Here is a 19,578-nt window from a genome sequence, read left to right as displayed (position 1 = left end):
TTTCCATAGATTATAGTCATCACTTCATATTTTTTAAAGAAATGGCTAAATGCTCGACACCGGAATTAATTAAGAAGAAAGTCCGTCGTACTCTTTGAATAACCGACTTAATGCAGTAATGTGACGTAACTATTACTATTTTAATGTTTTTTTTTTTCAGGGTGACGGTCAGAAATGATTAACTAATGTTGTATATGTGACTTTTCGGTTTATTTAACCATCATCAGATTGAAATTAACAAACATAAAAGTATAATTCTATTGGAATTAGGTGTTTTAAAAAGATTTTGGAAGTTATTTTACTACTAATACTATAATTGGTCACTTGGTCCAAAATTTCGGGTTACTTATTACATCTTTGATAGGGCTGTTTTTGTTATACTTGCGTTTTTTAGACTACAATTATTATATACACATTTTTTATGTATTGTCTTATTTGGCCGATGTATGTCTGATTGCAGTCCGTGCTGTTTATTTTATATATTACGTTTCAATTAACTGTTTTTGGTATTGGCGTTTTAGATTAATGAGTTGAGATTTATTTTAAGTGTTTAATAGCTCTTTGTGCGTTATGTAGTAAGTATTTTTGATATTTTATGGTTATTTTAGGGATGTATGCCAATAATATATAATTATTTTGGCTGTGTTTGGCTTGCATATGATGAATTGTAAATTTGGTGGATACTGTTTTTAATAATAGGTTTATAATTTTTTTTTAGATAACTATTTTTGTTTAGTAATAACTATATGGCCAATATAATTAGTTTAATGTATAGCGCAAGACGTAAGAGCGTCACCAAATTGTGCTACTTCGTACACTGCGCAGTAAATCAGTACGCATCCGGTAAGCTCGTAGGCAAGAGTTTTACATTTTGTGGTTGACATCTCAAAATACCGAGAACCGCATTATATTGATGCGCGGTTGCTCAACTCGTTTTCTGACCTTTATTAATGACGATGCTTTTAAGAGTCATTTGTTTCGGATTAAGATTTTGCTCCCACATCTAAACTTCCTCTTGACTTTTACATATTAACACTGATCGTAAAAATAAGCTGCTATTGCAGTGGCGTAATGATACGTTCTGGGGTCCTCGCGTGTCTACCCTTTCCTCTACCTTCCAATCTCGGTCTACATCTAAATGTGTATAGGAATATTATGGTACAAAATTAGTTAAAATTAAGACTTTTATTCCTATTTTAAATGTTGACGTTTGTTATATATATTTAACAAAATATTCCATTAATGTAACAAGCGTTACTAAGCCTTTGTTCGACTGCGTTGTCGCTACATATGCTTCTTTACTGAATTCAAAGAAGTTAACGTTACTTCCGGTGAAATCGGGAATAAAAGAAACTAACTTTGTATTACAAAATCTTCTTTTATATTACTTGTACTCCAAATTTCAAATTTTTGTCTCAAAAAATAAGATTTATGTTGAGGTTGAGTCACATTCCGTTGCCACTTGGTGCACCTATATACCTTCTAAAAGTGGACGATAACGCCTTTTTATGAGCGCTGGAGTTCTAAAGGGGGGCGATAAATGCCCTAGAGTTTAGAGGTTTAGACTGTAGATTGGAGGGGAATTAGACTGAACTTTAGATTTGTGCATTATAGTAGCTGCTACAATGGCTTTGGAGATCGTAAGTTCTCACAAGTTTTTGTGATCAATATGATTACTGCACTGAGTTGCTCACTACAAATTCCATCACATTAAATAATCGATTTCTGTCGGTCATGTTATATTTTGATCATTTAGATATAAAAGGGAGTAGAGTTTCTCTTATTATCCAAGTCTGTAATCTGTATTCGTATTTGTGAATACGTCAACACAGTGCGGAATATATTGACTACGAATTTATTGAAAATGTCACAAAACCATCTTCGCCTTTGTGAATTCTTTGTCAAAGAACATATTCTAGACTAGTTAAAGTCACTGACTAATCCTGATATTATTTCCCCATGAGCTCTTTTTAGAATTTTAAGGTGTTTAATTAATTGATACTTTGTATTATTAAGCCCCTTAGGTTTTTTAGATTAGGGTGTTTTTTACCAGAGAATATGAGTTTCTAATACTTATGTAAGGTAAAGAAGTGTGAACATCTTTTGTAAGCATCCTGGATCCAAAATACTGGAAGAGATCCTGTAATTCCATTTAAGAACTGGTGATAATTTGAAGTTCTGGGAATATTTCATTGTGAAGTTTTGACTGTTGTTCTTGGATACACTTGGTGGACGATATTTATTAGTCAAATTCATATAATCTGGGACCACTTCTTATTGAATTGTTACTACCCTATCGGGAAGTCCTCGTTTATCAAGTAAAGAAAGTCAGTATGAAATCCTCAAGACGATTCCAACTTTAGATGGGCATTGTTTTACGTTCAGAGGTTGTTTATAAATTTTGTAAGTTGAGTAAATTTCTTCCAGTTCTTAATTTGTTTTTGTATAGAACATCGAGCTCTCATTTTAAATCAGTCCAGGAATACGTGTCTAAGTCTTTCCTGGAGCAATTCTTTTTGTTTCTTTGCCTTAGCAAGGTGGGGCGCGAGCTTTTGTATTTTTGAGCTATTGAGTAATATCCATTTTATATACATAACAAATTAACGAATACCATCAGTCAGAAGTGTATTTAATTAAAACCTTTTTTGTGAAGAATGTATTGCTACGAAATATGTGATGGATACAGAAGGAGAATTATACCTCGTTTAGTTTCTGTAGGGATGTGACTTTCAGTTTGACCGGCGTAAAGTAGAAAAGAACAGCACTAGGCCAGAAAAGAAAGGAGACAACTCTCGGCCAAACTCTTAACCGGTGAGGAGCGTATAATCCGTATAGTACTGCACGGAAAAATTGACCATTTTATCCACTACAATTGCATTGCTCAAATGTACTGTTATTGGTACCATTTGGTACTGAAAATATCAACGAGATGTTTATTTATATTTGAAGACATATTAAAGGCTTTAACGCTTGTTTTCTACTCGCACTACTATTCATGATTGAACAAAATTTTTGGTAGGTACTGTATGAAAAAGTATGTTTAATGAACAAGAGTCGAGAGTATAATGAGCTTTTTTCTCCCTACCTACGATTTTGTCAGCGCGCATCCAAGATATTGGAAGGGGCACATCGCTAGAGAAAGTAAATGAAGTACATATATCTTTTATTAAAACATCTTATATTCATGGATTATGAAGTAAAATAGAAAATAACTGATGTGTTGTTTCTTGTAGGTAATGTGGCAATTGCAAACTATCTACATGTATTAAAAGAAGTTCAGTATTGCTTGATTTTTATTAAAACTGCATAAGAATTGTGTAAAACAATATGTGGAACTGCGACATTTGCAAGTATTATGCAAATATTATTACAAACAACAACGTTTAGTTAAAAAAGCAAATATGCATTGTGTATGTATAATATATATATAAACAGTTCTAGGTAAGGTTTAATATGTACAAATTATTTTACATCATCGACTTATAAATTAATCAACAATTAAACTTAACATGATACAAAAGTCTTTAACGTGCACTTATCAAGCTACTTTATACTTTGCGTGATTGTTTATGACATTATTTAGTATTTGGCACATCTATGTACCTTTATATCGTATCGTATCGAAATGTTGTTTTATTATTGGAGATTAACAGATAACAACAGTGATAGATTCGGGTTTTTCGGTTGTAGTTTTTGAAGATTCCAAGCAACTAATGATCGTACGTTCGCCTACGTATTTTAGGTATAAGTAGTTAGTATTATCGTGATTTTATTATATGCAACTGTGGTAAGTAGTCCAATTTTGTTTTAGTTTGCGAATGCATTGGTTCTTCATTGTAACTAAAGAAGTGAGAAACCCAACTAAACGGGTGTGTTAAGAATGATAACAAATTTAAATAAATAAAAGGGTGCCGACTATTTCTTTTTACAATTTGTCAACGTTTTTTTAAATAAACTGCATGCTGCTTCATCAGAGATATATTACTTTGTATGTTTAGAAAACACGGGTCATTTCTGTACTGATTTTGATTGTTCTTCATCTTATTATAGAATATTCAGGTTTACCGAAAACTCAGATTTCTAAATAAATACCGTTTTACAATTGCAACAATTTTCTCAAGTTTTTAGCGACCTCTTATTAATTGTCATGCTTTACATGCAGAATAGGGATTAATAAAGTGGAGGAGTCTAAACTTTTATAGTATTCAATGTTGCTTCGATGCTCTACGCCATTCGTATATAAATATAAGGAAATTGATAAAATATCGTAATAGAAGCAGTGCATCAATTCGCTCTTTAGCAGCTTCTTTGGTTTGGTCAGATATTTATTGAGGCAGCCTATGGTGCGTTGATGAAATCTAATAAGATATCGAAATCTCGATGCGCCTCTTTGATAAAATTTGTTTGGCAATTGTTTATTTTAGGGGTCACACCTCCAATTTTTTTGAAGCATTAGTGTATTGTACTGCTCAATGTGCTGATCAAGAATATATGTATACGCTTAGCGCATAGTTTCCGAAAATTGAAAAAAAAGTAAGTAAAACAATCGAAATTTAGTTCGTGTTGTCTTTTCCTACCGTAATCTCATAATTCTAAGCAGCGAAATAACAGAACTGTGCAGTAAGTTAGCTTGGATTAAGTTAGTTTTACAGCAATCTGAACCCAAATAAAAAAATACAACGTGTAATTATACAATACGCTACTGAAGTGAAACTTCTTCAAACATACCGGGATAGGGGTTAAGGAATTAGTGTCAGTGGCGTTGTTTCGACTGTAGAGTGTAGGCACTAAGGTGCTTCAAACAAAATTTTTAATTTTTTTTTAACTCTTACCCCCTCAAATGTTTCTATTTGATGTAAAAAAATCCTCGCTTAACATGAGCCCTATAGCTCAAAACTAAGGGGTCGCTATTTTTATTTTATTTTCCAATTTAACCTTTCAAAAAGTATCTACTAATTATCTCATTTTATTCAATTCTGTAAGAGGAGAAGAAAATACAAACATTTTCATAGAAAATCATGCACTGTATGCTACACTACATATACGCATCCTAATTTTATTCAATTATTAAAATATTCACTGAATTAAATCGTTCTAGATATACTATATTTGACCAGTAATTGTCTTCAAGAAGCCTAAAAATGCTAAGAGCCAAAATGTGTATGAGTTTTTGTAATATAGAATTAGGAATAACATATAATTTAAGTTTGAGTTTTGACATTCTACAGCTTGAAATAAATTTATGTTCACATTCTTACTTCTCTCATTATGTTTTATGTTATGATACATTATTAATTTTTTAAAATTCAAACTTAAAGAATGTATTTTTAATCTATTTTAAAATTCATAGATATTTATAGACTAGAAAAAATCACAATAAGTACCATTTGTAAATTATTGATTGATATTAACAAAACCCTTATTCAGGGACATGGACATAATGCGATTAGCGTAACTAGCCACTGTGACAAAGTTAAAAATACGTTTATTTATCTATCATGATTTTCGTTCTGTTTACTGAGCAAACAATGAAAAGCGTGATGTACCGTATGTTTTAATTCCGTCATACATTTCTGTACCATAACTTATCTTTGCGGATTGCTTCAATAACATCCCCTTACTGGTTTGACGAAAATGCTTAGGATCATAAGGTTACGGTAGGAGAATAAAAATTCACATAGACCTATTAGAAATACGTAACATTTTACGAGATACATACTTCCGTAATCTTATGATTCTAAGTATGTCCGTCAAAACAGTGAGGATGCAACTGAACCGAAAAGAGTGCCGCAATGAGGTATGGTACCGAGATGTATAAAGGAAGTAAAATATTCGTACTGTACATGCTATCATAAAAAACTCAAATAGTGAGAATACAGATGGAGATGTTTAACCAACGTTTCGAGAACAGGTGTGGTTTCTACCATCGGGGAACGTAGCGAGCGCACAAAGTCCTTTAATTCTATCGGCGTTCTCGCCCAAGAATGAGAAACAACAACAAATCTTTAACCTTTTCAGGATCTTGTTTATCGACAATACGTAATGTTGCCAAAGGTTTCGTCAGCTGTGTAACGAAAGCCAGTCAAGTAGCTTTAAAATTAATTTATAATTTTTAATCAGAAATTAAAAATAACCATCTACCGCCATTACAAAACGGTATTATACATTAATTTTTTAGTATTTACCATCCAAAACCAGAGAAGTATTCAACTTACTTCCATAAGTACCTACAGGATTAAATTACTGCTTAGCATTTGGAAGAACACCGGTTAGATTCTGTGTGCATCTGCCCTGGTGCGTGCTTTTTCGTGGTTTTCCTGGAGCTTTCTACCATCCCGCTTTACACCACAGTGTAGGTCGGAGGGCTTGCTCATCTAGCAGCACTGTCTACCGGGAATGAAACGTCCTGTCCAGCTTATGATCGACTTTTTGTATCAAAACCGAATGCTATTCGTAACAGTACAGCACATAATATTTGTGAAAGCCTACCAGGAGGTTCAAGGAAGGTCTTGAGTAAAATGAAAATTCGAAGGGTTTAGAAGACAAATAAAATGAAAATAAAGAACAATTAAACAAAAAAAAAAGTCAGGGCAATCGACGAAAAACTGCCCGAAACGGAACATAAGCTTAAGGAAACAGATTAAGTGGAGAAGTTAGAAGAAAAGTTCCTAAAATTGACAACCAACCTTTGAAAAAGGGGGATAGCATGATCGATTAACATGAAGGAGGAGCATGCCCTTCTGTCAAATGTTTAGTTATCTACCTAAGTTCGACAGAAAGGCATCATAAGCCACTTTCTTAAAACAATTCAAGGTAGCCACAAAGACAAGAAAATTCTGCTACGCTTGCATTCACCTTACGTGCTAGTGCTGGAGAAATTTCAAATACAATTAATACCTACCACTGGAGGAATTACTGGACCACCAATAGCTAGTAAACGGGTAGGAAATGAGATAAAGTAAGACACTCATGACAACCGTTTATCATGTGTAAATAAAAAACCCGCGTCAAAAGATAGGAGAAAGCTTCTAAGAATTTAAGGCAGATATCGCACGATTGGTTCGCCACACTTATCAAAATACGTTTGATGATACCTTAGAAAAGATGACTATCAATTTACTCATGGTTGAACTGAGCGACTCCGATTGGACAGACCAAAGACTCTTGCCGACACATTAGCTCGAGCGTTGGAATATACTGTTGTCAAATAGAGGCAAGGTATGGGTGCTAAACGAAAAGCCAGATGGATTGAATGATAATAAGCTTGAAGAGATTATGTGACGAGTAGTAAGTAACTTCAGGAAATTGGAACATGTAAGAAGCGTCTGTAAGTGAGAAGAAAGTGCTTAAGAACCCTGATCTAGTCAGGGTCTACGCGGAGGGGCAAACGTCGATATCGGAACAGCAACCTCCAGGTTTAGTTGCACCAACGAAAACGACTGATAGATCATACTGTAAGCCTTTCTCTGATGGGACTTATAAATAGATAGCAGTATAGTGGAGCAAACAGAACAATAATAAAATCTAAAATTATGACTAACCCTAGAGAGGGAGGGGTAGGACTAGTTCATGGCGAAAGTTAGATATATCAATCTCAATATTAGGCAAAACGTTTTTTTCACACTGTGTACTAGCTGCAGAAATAGGAGACACCGTAATGTGAACATTGTGTGAGCTTTTAGAGAAAAATGTTGACACTGAAAGAGGGAAGGCAATCCAACTAAGAAACGTCAAATAAGAGCATTACTCCGATAAGAGCGTATTTGTTTGAACTTGAAAACGGTAAGAAAGGGCGAACTAATTTAGAGATTTACGAGATAAACTGGTGGAGTACAACGGACTGCAGAGATTACTATTGACCATGAAGAATGAGGCCGAGAAAATTATACGTGATATGGGGATGCGGTAAGAGAATCATCAACTAGCATAAAAGAGTCGAGAAAAAGGATTGGTCAGCACTTTTTCGTGTGGACAGTTACCACAGTTACCAGTTGAATAAGATGACGAAGAAGGTTAGCTGACCCTTGCCGGGAATTGACGATACTACTGATGCACTTGCTGNCTATTGATAACGATATTTAAATAATGTTTTATATAACTTTCTCAATAATTTTATGTATTTTTCATTAGTTTTACCTTTGAATATTGTTTAAGAATGACTATATGAAAATTTACATGCCTAGAAATGTATAAAAATTGGCATATTTTTTAACTTTGAACCCCTATAACTTTTTATGGGGGTGAGACCGCCACGAACTTTTTATGGTACAGTGGTGGGGGAGACCTCCCCTTTCGATCCCCTCCATCCCCACCCCCTTCGGGGGTGGGGGCCATCGTCTAGACATTTACTTATTTTTTTTTAAAAAACTAAAAGCTGGGGGCCTCATTCAGCTTTGCCGCCCCGGCCCTCTGACGGGCTTAGTCAGCCACTGTAAATACAACTTAACAATTAGTGATGTTATTAACTATTTATACTATTTAGGATTTTGTCTGCATTGTGTTGTGATTATTTATATTCTTATACCTCAATATGTTGTATCAATTGCATTTAACAAAAAACCCATTTATTCCTTATTTAACATGACGAATGTGTACCCATTTTTTTAATTCCCTCATCTTCTTCAAGCAAATCAAGTACTGCTAAATCATTAGGCGAATAATTTTTAAACATCACAAAGAATACGTTCTAAGAAATATAGTGAGAATCAGCTTTATGAATCAGCCGTAGAGCCTTTTCACACGGGCGGCTAGTGGCGTCACTGTGGAATCATACAAGCGATTTTGTAAAGGTATAATGTGGTTTTTCCGTAGAAGAAGCTCTACTGATTTTTGCAGAACACGCGAACCTTAACATAATCTCATTATATATTATCAAACTACAAAGTAAAGCCCCTATAACACAAATTAGAATTGGAGAAAAGGATAAGTATAAAAAAGAAATAATGAATGCAACAATGCCACAAATAGAAGGATCTGATCAAAGCGAAATCATAATGCTAAAAAGATAAGTAGAAGTATTCAAGAAATGTTCTTCGCAACGAGCTAAACAACGTACTGAAAGATAAAAATGAGTTACTCTACGAACTAATTTACATTGAGAAAAATTGTATGCTGAAATAGTACAATATGTAATAAAAAAACTTTGTCATGCCCCGAGTGTGATAATTAAGCAAAGATTTCAGAATGTAATAGGTAGGATTTATGAAAGTGTGCTAGGCTGTATAAAAAATGATAGAGATTCTCAAATACAAGGAATGTTCAAGAAAAAAAATGACTATTATGGTTTAATATCCAAACAAAAGAGATATTAATGACATGGAAGAAATCTTCAAGCCAAAAATCGGGAAAGAAAAACTTGATTGAGAATTGAGAATACCACGTATGAAACTACTAGTCAGGGGCGCAACAAGGGGGGGCCCGGGCACCCACTCGATTTGGGTTGGGCACCCAGTCAATTCCAGTCGATTCAGATATTAACTCGGTTCAAACAGGTCAAGTTTGTAAATGAACAGCCGAAATGATCTTTTTTTTTAGTCATTTATATATATGAGAACTTTTTTGTTGGGTGAGTACCCAGTCAAATTGTAACGTTGTTGCGTCCCTGTATTGGGTGATTATACAAAAGAAGAACTGGAAAAGCGGAAAGTGTAAATATTTATAAGGCATCAGTCACGATACGCTACCGAAGTGCTGTTGAATTAGTGGCTGCCGCCCGTGTGAAAATCAGCATCAACAACAATGTTTCGCTACATGCTAGTGTCCGTGGTCGTCACAGTGGCGGCCACTTCAGCGGTCCGTGTGAAAAGGCCCTTAAAGGTAAGTCGATGCGACATTTACGGCATTTTTCGACAAGGCATAATTGTTCAAGGCACATGATATTTTTTGCTCTCAAAAAGTGTGTTTGAATACTTTTTACACCAATTTGGTTGAATAACGCAGAAGAGCGAAAGCCAGAATGTAATCGATAGTTTCTTAATTTAGTTAGTAAAAAATTGTAGTTATGATTGTACCAAAAGGCGAAACGACGGTGTTGGTTGTTGTATCGCTATAAGAACATGTTTAAGATGTTTTTCTCAAAATTTCATATGTTTTCGGTAATTGACCAGAAATGGGGCTTCAGACCAAAATTGCTTCAAAAATTTTTTCATCGATTTCCGGTCATTCTACATAATAGAGTTAGATATTAGAAGGTGAGAGAGACAGTTTTATACGACTTCATAAATAAATAAAAAAAATTTTTTTTTGAAAGATAATTTTTCAAAATTGCCCCAATTCTGGATAATTACCTGCATTGGTGACGTCATTGTGTGGATAGATAGATTTATTTATCTAATGTCGCTGTTTTCTTTTATTAAATTAAAATAAATTATTTTAGACTATTGTTACGTTGTTTTTACGTTTCTTCGTTTATTACCTTTGCGAAATTGGTTTCTCTTTTGTAAACGTTTGAGTGTCTAAAAATAGAAAACAAAAAACCCTAGAGAAACTCAGAGTATCGATTACGAATATAAAGTTTGGGCAGACTCTGTACTTTAAAACAGATATACTGATTATTAAATGCTTTAGAAATATGTTCATTTAAATCAATTTAAAAATAAAAATAAAAAAAAGAAATGTAAGACGTTTATTCTGGTAAAAATTCGTCTATTTTGAACTCTTACGTGCTGCGAAGCTACCTAAAGGAATACAGCACACGTTTTGGAAACCGTTAGTTTAACATGTAAAGAAATTTGGAGATATCTACCCAGATCTGCATTTTGGTAAAGTTTAACAAAGATTGAGAATTTTAGAAGGATTTTTTGTAGTGTTTTCCGTATGTTATTGTGAATTAATTTTTACTAGTACAGATAGCCTTAACCCTGGCAGTAGCCACAACTTTTCCTCATTAATTTGAGGTTATCTGTAGTGGTAAAAATTAATTCACTTTAATGAATTTTAACAAAAATTAAGAGAAATATCTAGATTTGAAATAATAGTTCTCTAGCCATCGTCACAAATCTTTACAAGGCTCCACTTCAAAACAGCCATAAGAAAATGCTAAAAAAATTATTGAGTCAATGAAATTGTTGACTTTGCAGTGGTGAGATAATTGCATATGAATATTAGTTGAAAAATTACACAATCCGCGTTGCTTGTGAAGCAGATTTGTTTTTTATTGTTAGTCTTTTAATTCATGAAAGGTACTTGTACATCGGAAACTATAAACGTCATATTGAAGAGATACATAGAAAATATGAAATTGTAATGAAAATGATTTATTTGTTGTGATGTCCAGTTTACGCGCGTATTTATCGGTTTACGTTTATGAAACGGTGTAGTTAAAATGTCGTACAAAAATAATATATTTACTTTTACTTTGCGACAAAGAAGGTCAGCATCAAAATAAAATTTATCGCGTTGCAAAATAAAACAAGGAAGATGTAATGTATAATTTTGGCACATATAGGTACCAGAGATTTACAGGCTATTTGGTTTTTGTACATCGTACAATAGCTTTTATAATACTGCATTTTTATGGTCGGTTTATGGGTGTTTCGTTTAAAATTTTTATATTCTTTTAATTACGCTATATACAAATTGCTTTAGTTTATTCAACTAGTTGTGCCTCTCCCTCTAGAAAGCGCTATTTGGTGTCACCGATTATATTATTGATTTTATTTATTACAGCGATAAACTGCCAATCGATGTCGGTTGACAGTCTTATCCTTTATAATATTTATAATATGCAAGCAACCATTTTCACATGTAAAGCTCATTATAATTCATCTAACACTGTACACAACAAGAATAATGGGTGTATAAGGTTTTCCAAATGGTTTTTGTGCATATTATAACCTCTATGAATTGTTTCCAACATTCTTCCTAATATACCTATCGTGTAAAACAATTTTAATAAACGATAAATAATAAATTAATACTATATATATGAAACACTTTGACATTTAATAGGGGTTAATATCAAATGCCAATGTGAAAATTCATTTTAATTCTTTCCCACTACAAACTACCTCAGGTTAATGAGGGAAAATTTGTTTCTGTTGTCACACCTTCGCCGGACCAATGCTCTGACCACTGCGGTTGTTGCTGTTGTCACCACTCGTAGCTTGCTGGTCAGAGGATTGGTGCGTAAAGCCAAAGGTTACGGGTTCGATTCCCGGCGAGGGTGTGACAACAGCAACAAATTTTTCCTTATTAAGCTGAGGAAGTTTGCAGTGGGAAAGATTTAAAATAAATTTTCACATTGGTATTAGATAATAAGTATTTGATACTTGTTCTTTTTCTATTATTTTGACTTTGATTCGTCTAACTATTACAAAGAATAGGTAAATCTAATGATTCCTTAAATTAGAGGCTAAAAATTCGACAAAAAAGAATCGTTGGATTTAGAGAAGGATAATAATAATTAATTTTTAACGTCTATGATGTTTAATTGACTTTTAATTCCCAATGTATAACTGATTGTAAAACAACCTGATCTTTATTTATTTCGATTTGTATGTATCAATGTATAAGATTTTAGGATTAGTTTAAAAAAGTAAATTGAAATAAATTTTGTCAATCGTAAATCGCATTCACATACTTTTTATTTTAATAAATATTTGTTTGCAAAAATTGCAATAGTTTTTGCCTGAGTGAAAAGTTTTTGAAATATGAATTAACATAAACTTACAATGACAAAAATATTTGCTTTTGTTTCCGTTCAATTAATTTACTTATTTATTTATAATGGGAATTTTTATTCATGTTCGTTGAACATACAGTTGTCTTTAATTTTACCGACTACCTTTCCTTTACTTACTTACTATTTCAAATTAAAATTCAAAAGCTTTTGAAGAAAAAAGTCGTGTAAGTACAATATCGATGGTCGGTTTCTAAAGAATAAATAAAAGTATGCTGGAGAATGTTGGAATCAGTCTAAACATCTACAGGAACTATCACATTTCCAGCACATTCATGAAATAATTTTCAATAATTATAATTTCGCAAACGTGCTTGGAAAGATCCTAAAGGTTTGCTTTTTGATATGTGTGGTAGTGAACAATTCAGTCGGTGACGTCCTCAAGGCTGGGCAGTGGCCCCGGTGGATCGCTAGGGGGGAGGCTAAGCAAATGTTAAGCTTCGAGGAATATTAAAGCCGTAGGCTTGGGTTCCAGGTTGCTTTTCTTTGCCTCAACCACCAGGAATTCGATGTCTTCTCGATCCCGCCTCGCAAACGATTCTGCGATGAGTCGAGCAACGTCTTGGTGCTGGAGTCCTTCCACTTTGGTGCCGTCCACTTGGAGGATGAGTTGGCCAACTTCGAGACCGCCAGAACAATACGCTGCTCCATTCTCCTTTAATAAAAGCAATTATGGAGCTTTTGAGCAGTAAATTAGATATTAAATTATTGAAGGATCTCGGAAGATCCTTTAAAATCTAATATTTTTAAATTATCTCTGGCATTTTCGCTAAAATAATTTTAAAATTAGGTATCTCTCGTAAAATAATGAAGGTTTCGAAAACATCTGATGCTGAAGGTATCATACTTTTAATAGTCATTTTGTTGTCGATCAAAAGTTTTAAAAGAAGAACATATTTTTTAGAAAACTGAAGGCAATACCGTTATTAACCAATTAGTTTGTTCGTTTTTCATAATTTTGTAATATATTTTTTTTGTAGTCACTTCACAGACAAAAATGAAACAAAATTAAAAAGAAAATTGGAAAAGTAGGAATAAATTTAATATTCTGTGAAACCCATTGGGCGGAATGATACAGGACGGAGCTTTTCAAATAAAATTAAAGAGTTTATATACTCAACTTTATTAATTCAGTGGCAGTAGCCAGCGACTTTGTCCGTCCATAATTATCATCATCTAATATTTGGACTTTCGAATAGAATTTTGACGCTACCGATTATAAAACGAGGTTATCAAATGATAAGTCACGATACCTCCTACTAATAGATAATAATAAGTAAATACTGTATCCGAAATTTTGGGGGAATGGCAGATAGAAGACTAGAAATAGAAATGGAAACTACACGAGGCGCGGGGATGCATAAAACCGGACTCATGACCGCGAGTTGTACCCGACAAGTCACTGCGTAATAAGTCAGTGCGCATCCGATTCGAAGCGCACCCAAAGAGCTTTTGTTTTTTTAATTGACAATACTGAAATTGATCCGCAGCGACGCCTGCGTTTTTTATCCTTTTACCTATATTCATAGCGCTTTTTAGACTTATTCGCTTTGGGTTAAATTTTCCTCATTCGTATCAGAATCTAACATTGACTTGTCCTTGCACCATGTGTTATTCTAACTGACGACTCACATCATAATGTGCAAAAGTGGCCAAAACAAAAGGTAACACAGGAAACAAACAAAATAGCTCAAACCCCAACGCCAAAATACGACACTGTAGATGTCCGAAGCACTTTTCGATAACAAGGTTACCTTCTTCAGGGACTGAAGTGAACTCAGTTCCACATTAAAGTGTCGTGTTTTGGCGTTGGGGTTTGAGCTATTTTGTTTGTTCTACAACAACCGCCAAAGTTTTTCCAGTGTTCATATAACACAGGAAACAACAAGGGCTTAATCAATAGAGAACGGCTTAATGTTAAATTTTCCGAAAATGCTAACAGGAAACAAAAAATATGGTCATATACAACTAAAATTCTAAGAAACCTAGCCTTTTTGTCAAATGGATCCGCGATGTCTGGGATACTCTAAAAAATTCCTAAAGTCGAAAAAAATGTTTTCTTTGCAAATAAAAAATGATTAAACCATGTTAAAACATATTCTAGTTTTAGGGAAATGCGAAGATTAACTCAGGATAGGAAAAAGTGAATATACGTGACCATCCGGTCTTAGGATTGACAACCTTACGATGATGATGAATTTAATTTTTTAGTCTTCTTATATTATATACATAGTTTAATGCCTCGTTGAATTAAGCGTGGAGAGTAGATGAAACTTCTCAAAAATAAATGATACATTATATTAAAAAGCATAAATGTGAAGGGAGGACCAACTTCGGTATAAACGACTTTCATGATTGTCGGTATTGCCGATAGAGGAGTTGAGATCTGGGACAGGTGCAAGTTCCGTACAAGGTGTAATAGAATTTCGTTCCCTGATATTGAAGGTATAGTTTCGCAAGTTTTGATAATCAATAGATTACGTTTAACGTGATAAATATAAAATATGCCAAGTTATACATTCAAGATAACCTAATTCGATTAGATCAAGTATGGAACTTGCATCCGTTCAGATCTAAACCCCTCTATCGGCAAGGCTGACAACTTCGCAGTTTCTATCCAACATGGTCTCTTTTTCACATTTACATTTTTGTTACGATTACTTTCATGTAATACATGATTCACTTACTTACATTAATATTTATTATTCTTGGAAGTGGATGTTTTGTATTTGCTCCACCTTCGATCGCTATGCCAAGAATGGGTTTCGTTTTCTTAACAATAACTCGAAGATTACCCTCCTCATCGGGAGTTACGTTCGATCTATCTCTGGCTTCTTCTTCACCCCTGGCTAACCTTTGAACGGACTGATGTCTTCTCATACCATCTTCACTATCAGCACTTTGTCCATCCTTAATATCAAAACTACGCGACAGTTTATGAGCTAATTCCTGAAGAAAAAAATTTGGCGATTGATATATTAATAATAACATTGTAAAGCGAATTAAATGGAGAAAAATGTTTCTTTTTGTGGATATATAAAATATTGCATTTGAAAATTAATAATACAATATTAATCAAGCAAAACAAGCAAGACATAGAGATGAAAACCAGTTGAGAAAATCGAATGTATTGGGATACTCAGCAGGATTATTACACTTTAGAATGTAGACTACAAAATTTAATTAATTAATGTGAACCTCTTTTTCTTACATACTTCTAAATTATGTAGTTTATTAATTTGCATATAAAAATGGCGTACGTAGACAGTTGAGCAGAAACGAAAGGAAATTATTCAATAAAATCAGAAGTACCTTTATTTTTAATGATGTGGGTACTAAGTACTAGCAGATTAAACTGCTAATGGCGATACAGATTTAAAATAATGTACCACTACAGGATTCGATACTTTCAATGACGCGATAAAACGTATCGCAGGGGTAATGTTGGTCCCCAAATACTTGACGAAACCACTACACGGTGAATCTCTAGTTTGAACCTTTCCTAAATTTTATTTTTTTGGGTTTTCTTTCCTTTTTATTTAAATCTTCTGAATTAAATTTACTGCAATTTCAAATTTTCTTAAAATTGCAGTTTCTAAAATATGATGTAGTTTTGCTATTTTTATTTTATTTTCCAATTTAACCTTTCAAAAAGTATCTACTAATTATCTCATTTTATTCAATTCTGTAAGAGGAGAAGAAAATACAAACATTTTCATAGAAAATCATGCACTGTATGCTACACTACATATACGCATCCTAATTTTATTCAATTATTAAAATATTCACTGAATTAAATCGTTCTAGATATACTATATTTGACCAGTAATTGTCTTCAAGAAGCCTAAAAATGCTAAGAGCCAAAATGTGTATGAGTTTTTGTAATATAGAATTAGGAATAACATATAATTTAAGTTTGAGTTTTGACATTCTACAGCTTGAAATAAATTTATGTTCACATTCTTACTTCTCTCATTATGTTTTATGTTATGATACATTATTAATTTTTTAAAATTCAAACTTAAAGAATGTATTTTTAATCTATTCTAAAATTCATAGATATTTATAGACTAGAAAAAATCACAATAAGTACCATTTGTAAATTATTGATTGATATTAACAAAACCCTTATTCAGGGACATGGACATAATGCGATTAGCGTAACTAGCCACTGTGACAAAGTTAAAAATACGTTTATTTATCTATCATGATTTTCGTTCTGTTTACTGAGCAAACAATGAAAAGCGTGATGTACCGTATGTTTTAATTCCGTCATACATTTCTGTACCATAACTTATCTTTGCGGATTGCTTCAATAACATCCCCTTACTGGTTTGACGAAAATGCTTAGGATCATAAGGTTACGGTAGGAGAATAAAAATTCACATAGACCTATTAGAAATACGTAACATTTTACGAGATACATACTTCCGTAATCTTATGATTCTAAGTATGTCCGTCAAAACAGTGAGGATGCAACTGAACCGAAAAGAGTGCCGCAATGAGGTATGGTACCGAGATGTATAAAGGAAGTAAAATATTCGTACTGTACATGCTATCATAAAAAACTCAAATAGTGAGAATACAGATGGAGATGTTTAACCAACGTTTCGAGAACAGGTGTGGTTTCTACCATCGGGGAACGTAGCGAGCGCACAAAGTCCTTTAATTCTATCGGCGTTCTCGCCCAAGAATGAGAAACAACAACAAATCTTTAACCTTTTCAGGATCTTGTTTATCGACAATACGTAATGTTGCCAAAGGTTTCGTCAGCTGTGTAACGAAAGCCAGTCAAGTAGCTTTAAAATTAATTTATAATTTTTAATCAGAAATTAAAAATAACCATCTACCGCCATTACAAAACGGTATTATACATTAATTTTTTAGTATTTACCATCCAAAACCAGAGAAGTATTCAACTTACTTCCATAAGTACCTACAGGATTAAATTACTGCTTAGCATTTGGAAGAACACCGGTTAGATTCTGTGTGCATCTGCCCTGGTGCGTGCTTTTTCGTGGTTTTCCTGGAGCTTTCTACCATCCCGCTTTACACCACAGTGTAGGTCGGAGGGCTTGCTCATCTAGCAGCACTGTCTACCGGGAATGAAACGTCCTGTCCAGCTTATGATCGACTTTTTGTATCAAAACCGAATGCTATTCGTAACAGTACAGCACATAATATTTGTGAAAGCCTACCAGGAGGTTCAAGGAAGGTCTTGAGTAAAATGAAAATTCGAAGGGTTTAGAAGACAAATAAAATGAAAATAAAGAACAATTAAACAAAAAAAAAAGTCAGGGCAATCGACGAAAAACTGCCCGAAACGGAACATAAGCTTAAGGAAACAGATTAAGTGGAGAAGTTAGAAGAAAAGTTCCTAAAATTGACAACCAACCTTTGAAAAAGGGGGATAGCATGATCGATTAACATGAAGGAGGAGCATGCCCTTCTGTCAAATGTTTAGTTATCTACCTAAGTTCGACAGAAAGGCATCATAAGCCACTTTCTTAAAACAATTCAAGGTAGCCACAAAGACAAGAAAATTCTGCTACGCTTGCATTCACCTTACGTGCTAGTGCTGGAGAAATTTCAAATACAATTAATACCTACCACTGGAGGAATTACTGGACCACCAATAGCTAGTAAACGGGTAGGAAATGAGATAAAGTAAGACACTCATGACAACCGTTTATCATGTGTAAATAAAAAACCCGCGTCAAAAGATAGGAGAAAGCTTCTAAGAATTTAAGGCAGATATCGCACGATTGGTTCGCCACACTTATCAAAATACGTTTGATGATACCTTAGAAAAGATGACTATCAATTTACTCATGGTTGAACTGAGCGACTCCGATTGGACAGACCAAAGACTCTTGCCGACACATTAGCTCGAGCGTTGGAATATACTGTTGTCAAATAGAGGCAAGGTATGGGTGCTAAACGAAAAGCCAGATGGATTGAATGATAATAAGCTTGAAGAGATTATGTGACGAGTAGTAAGTAACTTCAGGAAATTGGAACATGTAAGAAGCGTCTGTAAGTGAGAAGAAAGTGCTTAAGAACCCTGATCTAGTCAGGGTCTACGCGGAGGGGCAAACGTCGATATCGGAACAGCAACCTCCAGGTTTAGTTGCACCAACGAAAACGACTGATAGATCATACTGTAAGCCTTTCTCTGATGGGACTTATAAATAGATAGCAGTATAGTGGAGCAAACAGAACAATAATAAAATCTAAAATTATGACTAACCCTAGAGAGGGAGGGGTAGGACTAGTTCATGGCGAAAGTTAGATATATCAATCTCAATATTAGGCAAAACGTTTTTTTCACACTGTGTACTAGCTGCAGAAATAGGAGACACCGTAATGTGAACATTGTGTGAGCTTTTAGAGAAAAATGTTGACACTGAAAGAGGGAAGGCAATCCAACTAAGAAACGTCAAATAAGAGCATTACTCCGATAAGAGCGTATTTGTTTGAACTTGAAAACGGTAAGAAAGGGCGAACTAATTTAGAGATTTACGAGATAAACTGGTGGAGTACAACGGACTGCAGAGATTACTATTGACCATGAAGAATGAGGCCGAGAAAATTATACGTGATATGGGGATGCGGTAAGAGAATCATCAACTAGCATAAAAGAGTCGAGAAAAAGGATTGGTCAGCACTTTTTCGTGTGGACAGTTACCACAGTTACCAGTTGAATAAGATGACGAAGAAGGTTAGCTGACCCTTGCCGGGAATTGACGATACTACTGATGCACTTGCTGGATCAACTGTATTTTTAATCTTAGCCCTTAATAACAGATCATCATCATAAGGTCGTCAGCCTTAAGACAGGTTGGATACGCATTTCCACTCTTTCCTATCCTGAGCTAATCTTCGCATTTTCCTAAAAC

At 34.0% G+C, this 19,578-nt stretch overlaps 1 protein-coding gene across 1 annotated transcript; it reads right to left on the bottom strand.

Moving 5' to 3' along the window:
- Positions 1 to 12,056: 12,056 nt before the first annotated feature.
- Positions 12,057 to 16,655, bottom strand: LOC108736975 (whirlin-like). The gene is made up of 3 exons (XM_018469608.1): positions 16,647 to 16,655; positions 15,371 to 15,628; positions 12,057 to 13,334 (listed from the first exon to the last, which is right to left on the bottom strand). The coding sequence occupies exons 1-3, from the start codon at positions 16,653 to 16,655 to the stop codon at positions 13,113 to 13,115; spliced, it is 489 nt and encodes a 162-aa protein (XP_018325110.1). The 3' UTR covers positions 12,057 to 13,112.
- Between the last annotated feature and the right edge of the window lie 2,923 nt (positions 16,656 to 19,578).

Source organism: Agrilus planipennis, unplaced genomic scaffold (assembly GCF_000699045.2).
Source record: "Agrilus planipennis isolate EAB-ADULT unplaced genomic scaffold, Apla_2.0 scaffold145, whole genome shotgun sequence".
NCBI lineage: Eukaryota > Metazoa > Arthropoda > Insecta > Coleoptera > Buprestidae > Agrilus > Agrilus planipennis.
Note: the sequence above shows the minus strand (reverse complement) of the source record. Positions and strands in the feature narration are given on the sequence as shown.

What these genes read in the sequence shown, in the direction of transcription:
- LOC108736975 (XM_018469608.1), bottom strand. An exon ending in CAAGAATAATAAATATTAAT is followed by an intron (nt 13,335 to 15,370) that starts GTAAGTAAGTGA and finishes CTTTTATTAAAG; the next exon opens with GAGAATGGAGCAGCGTATTG.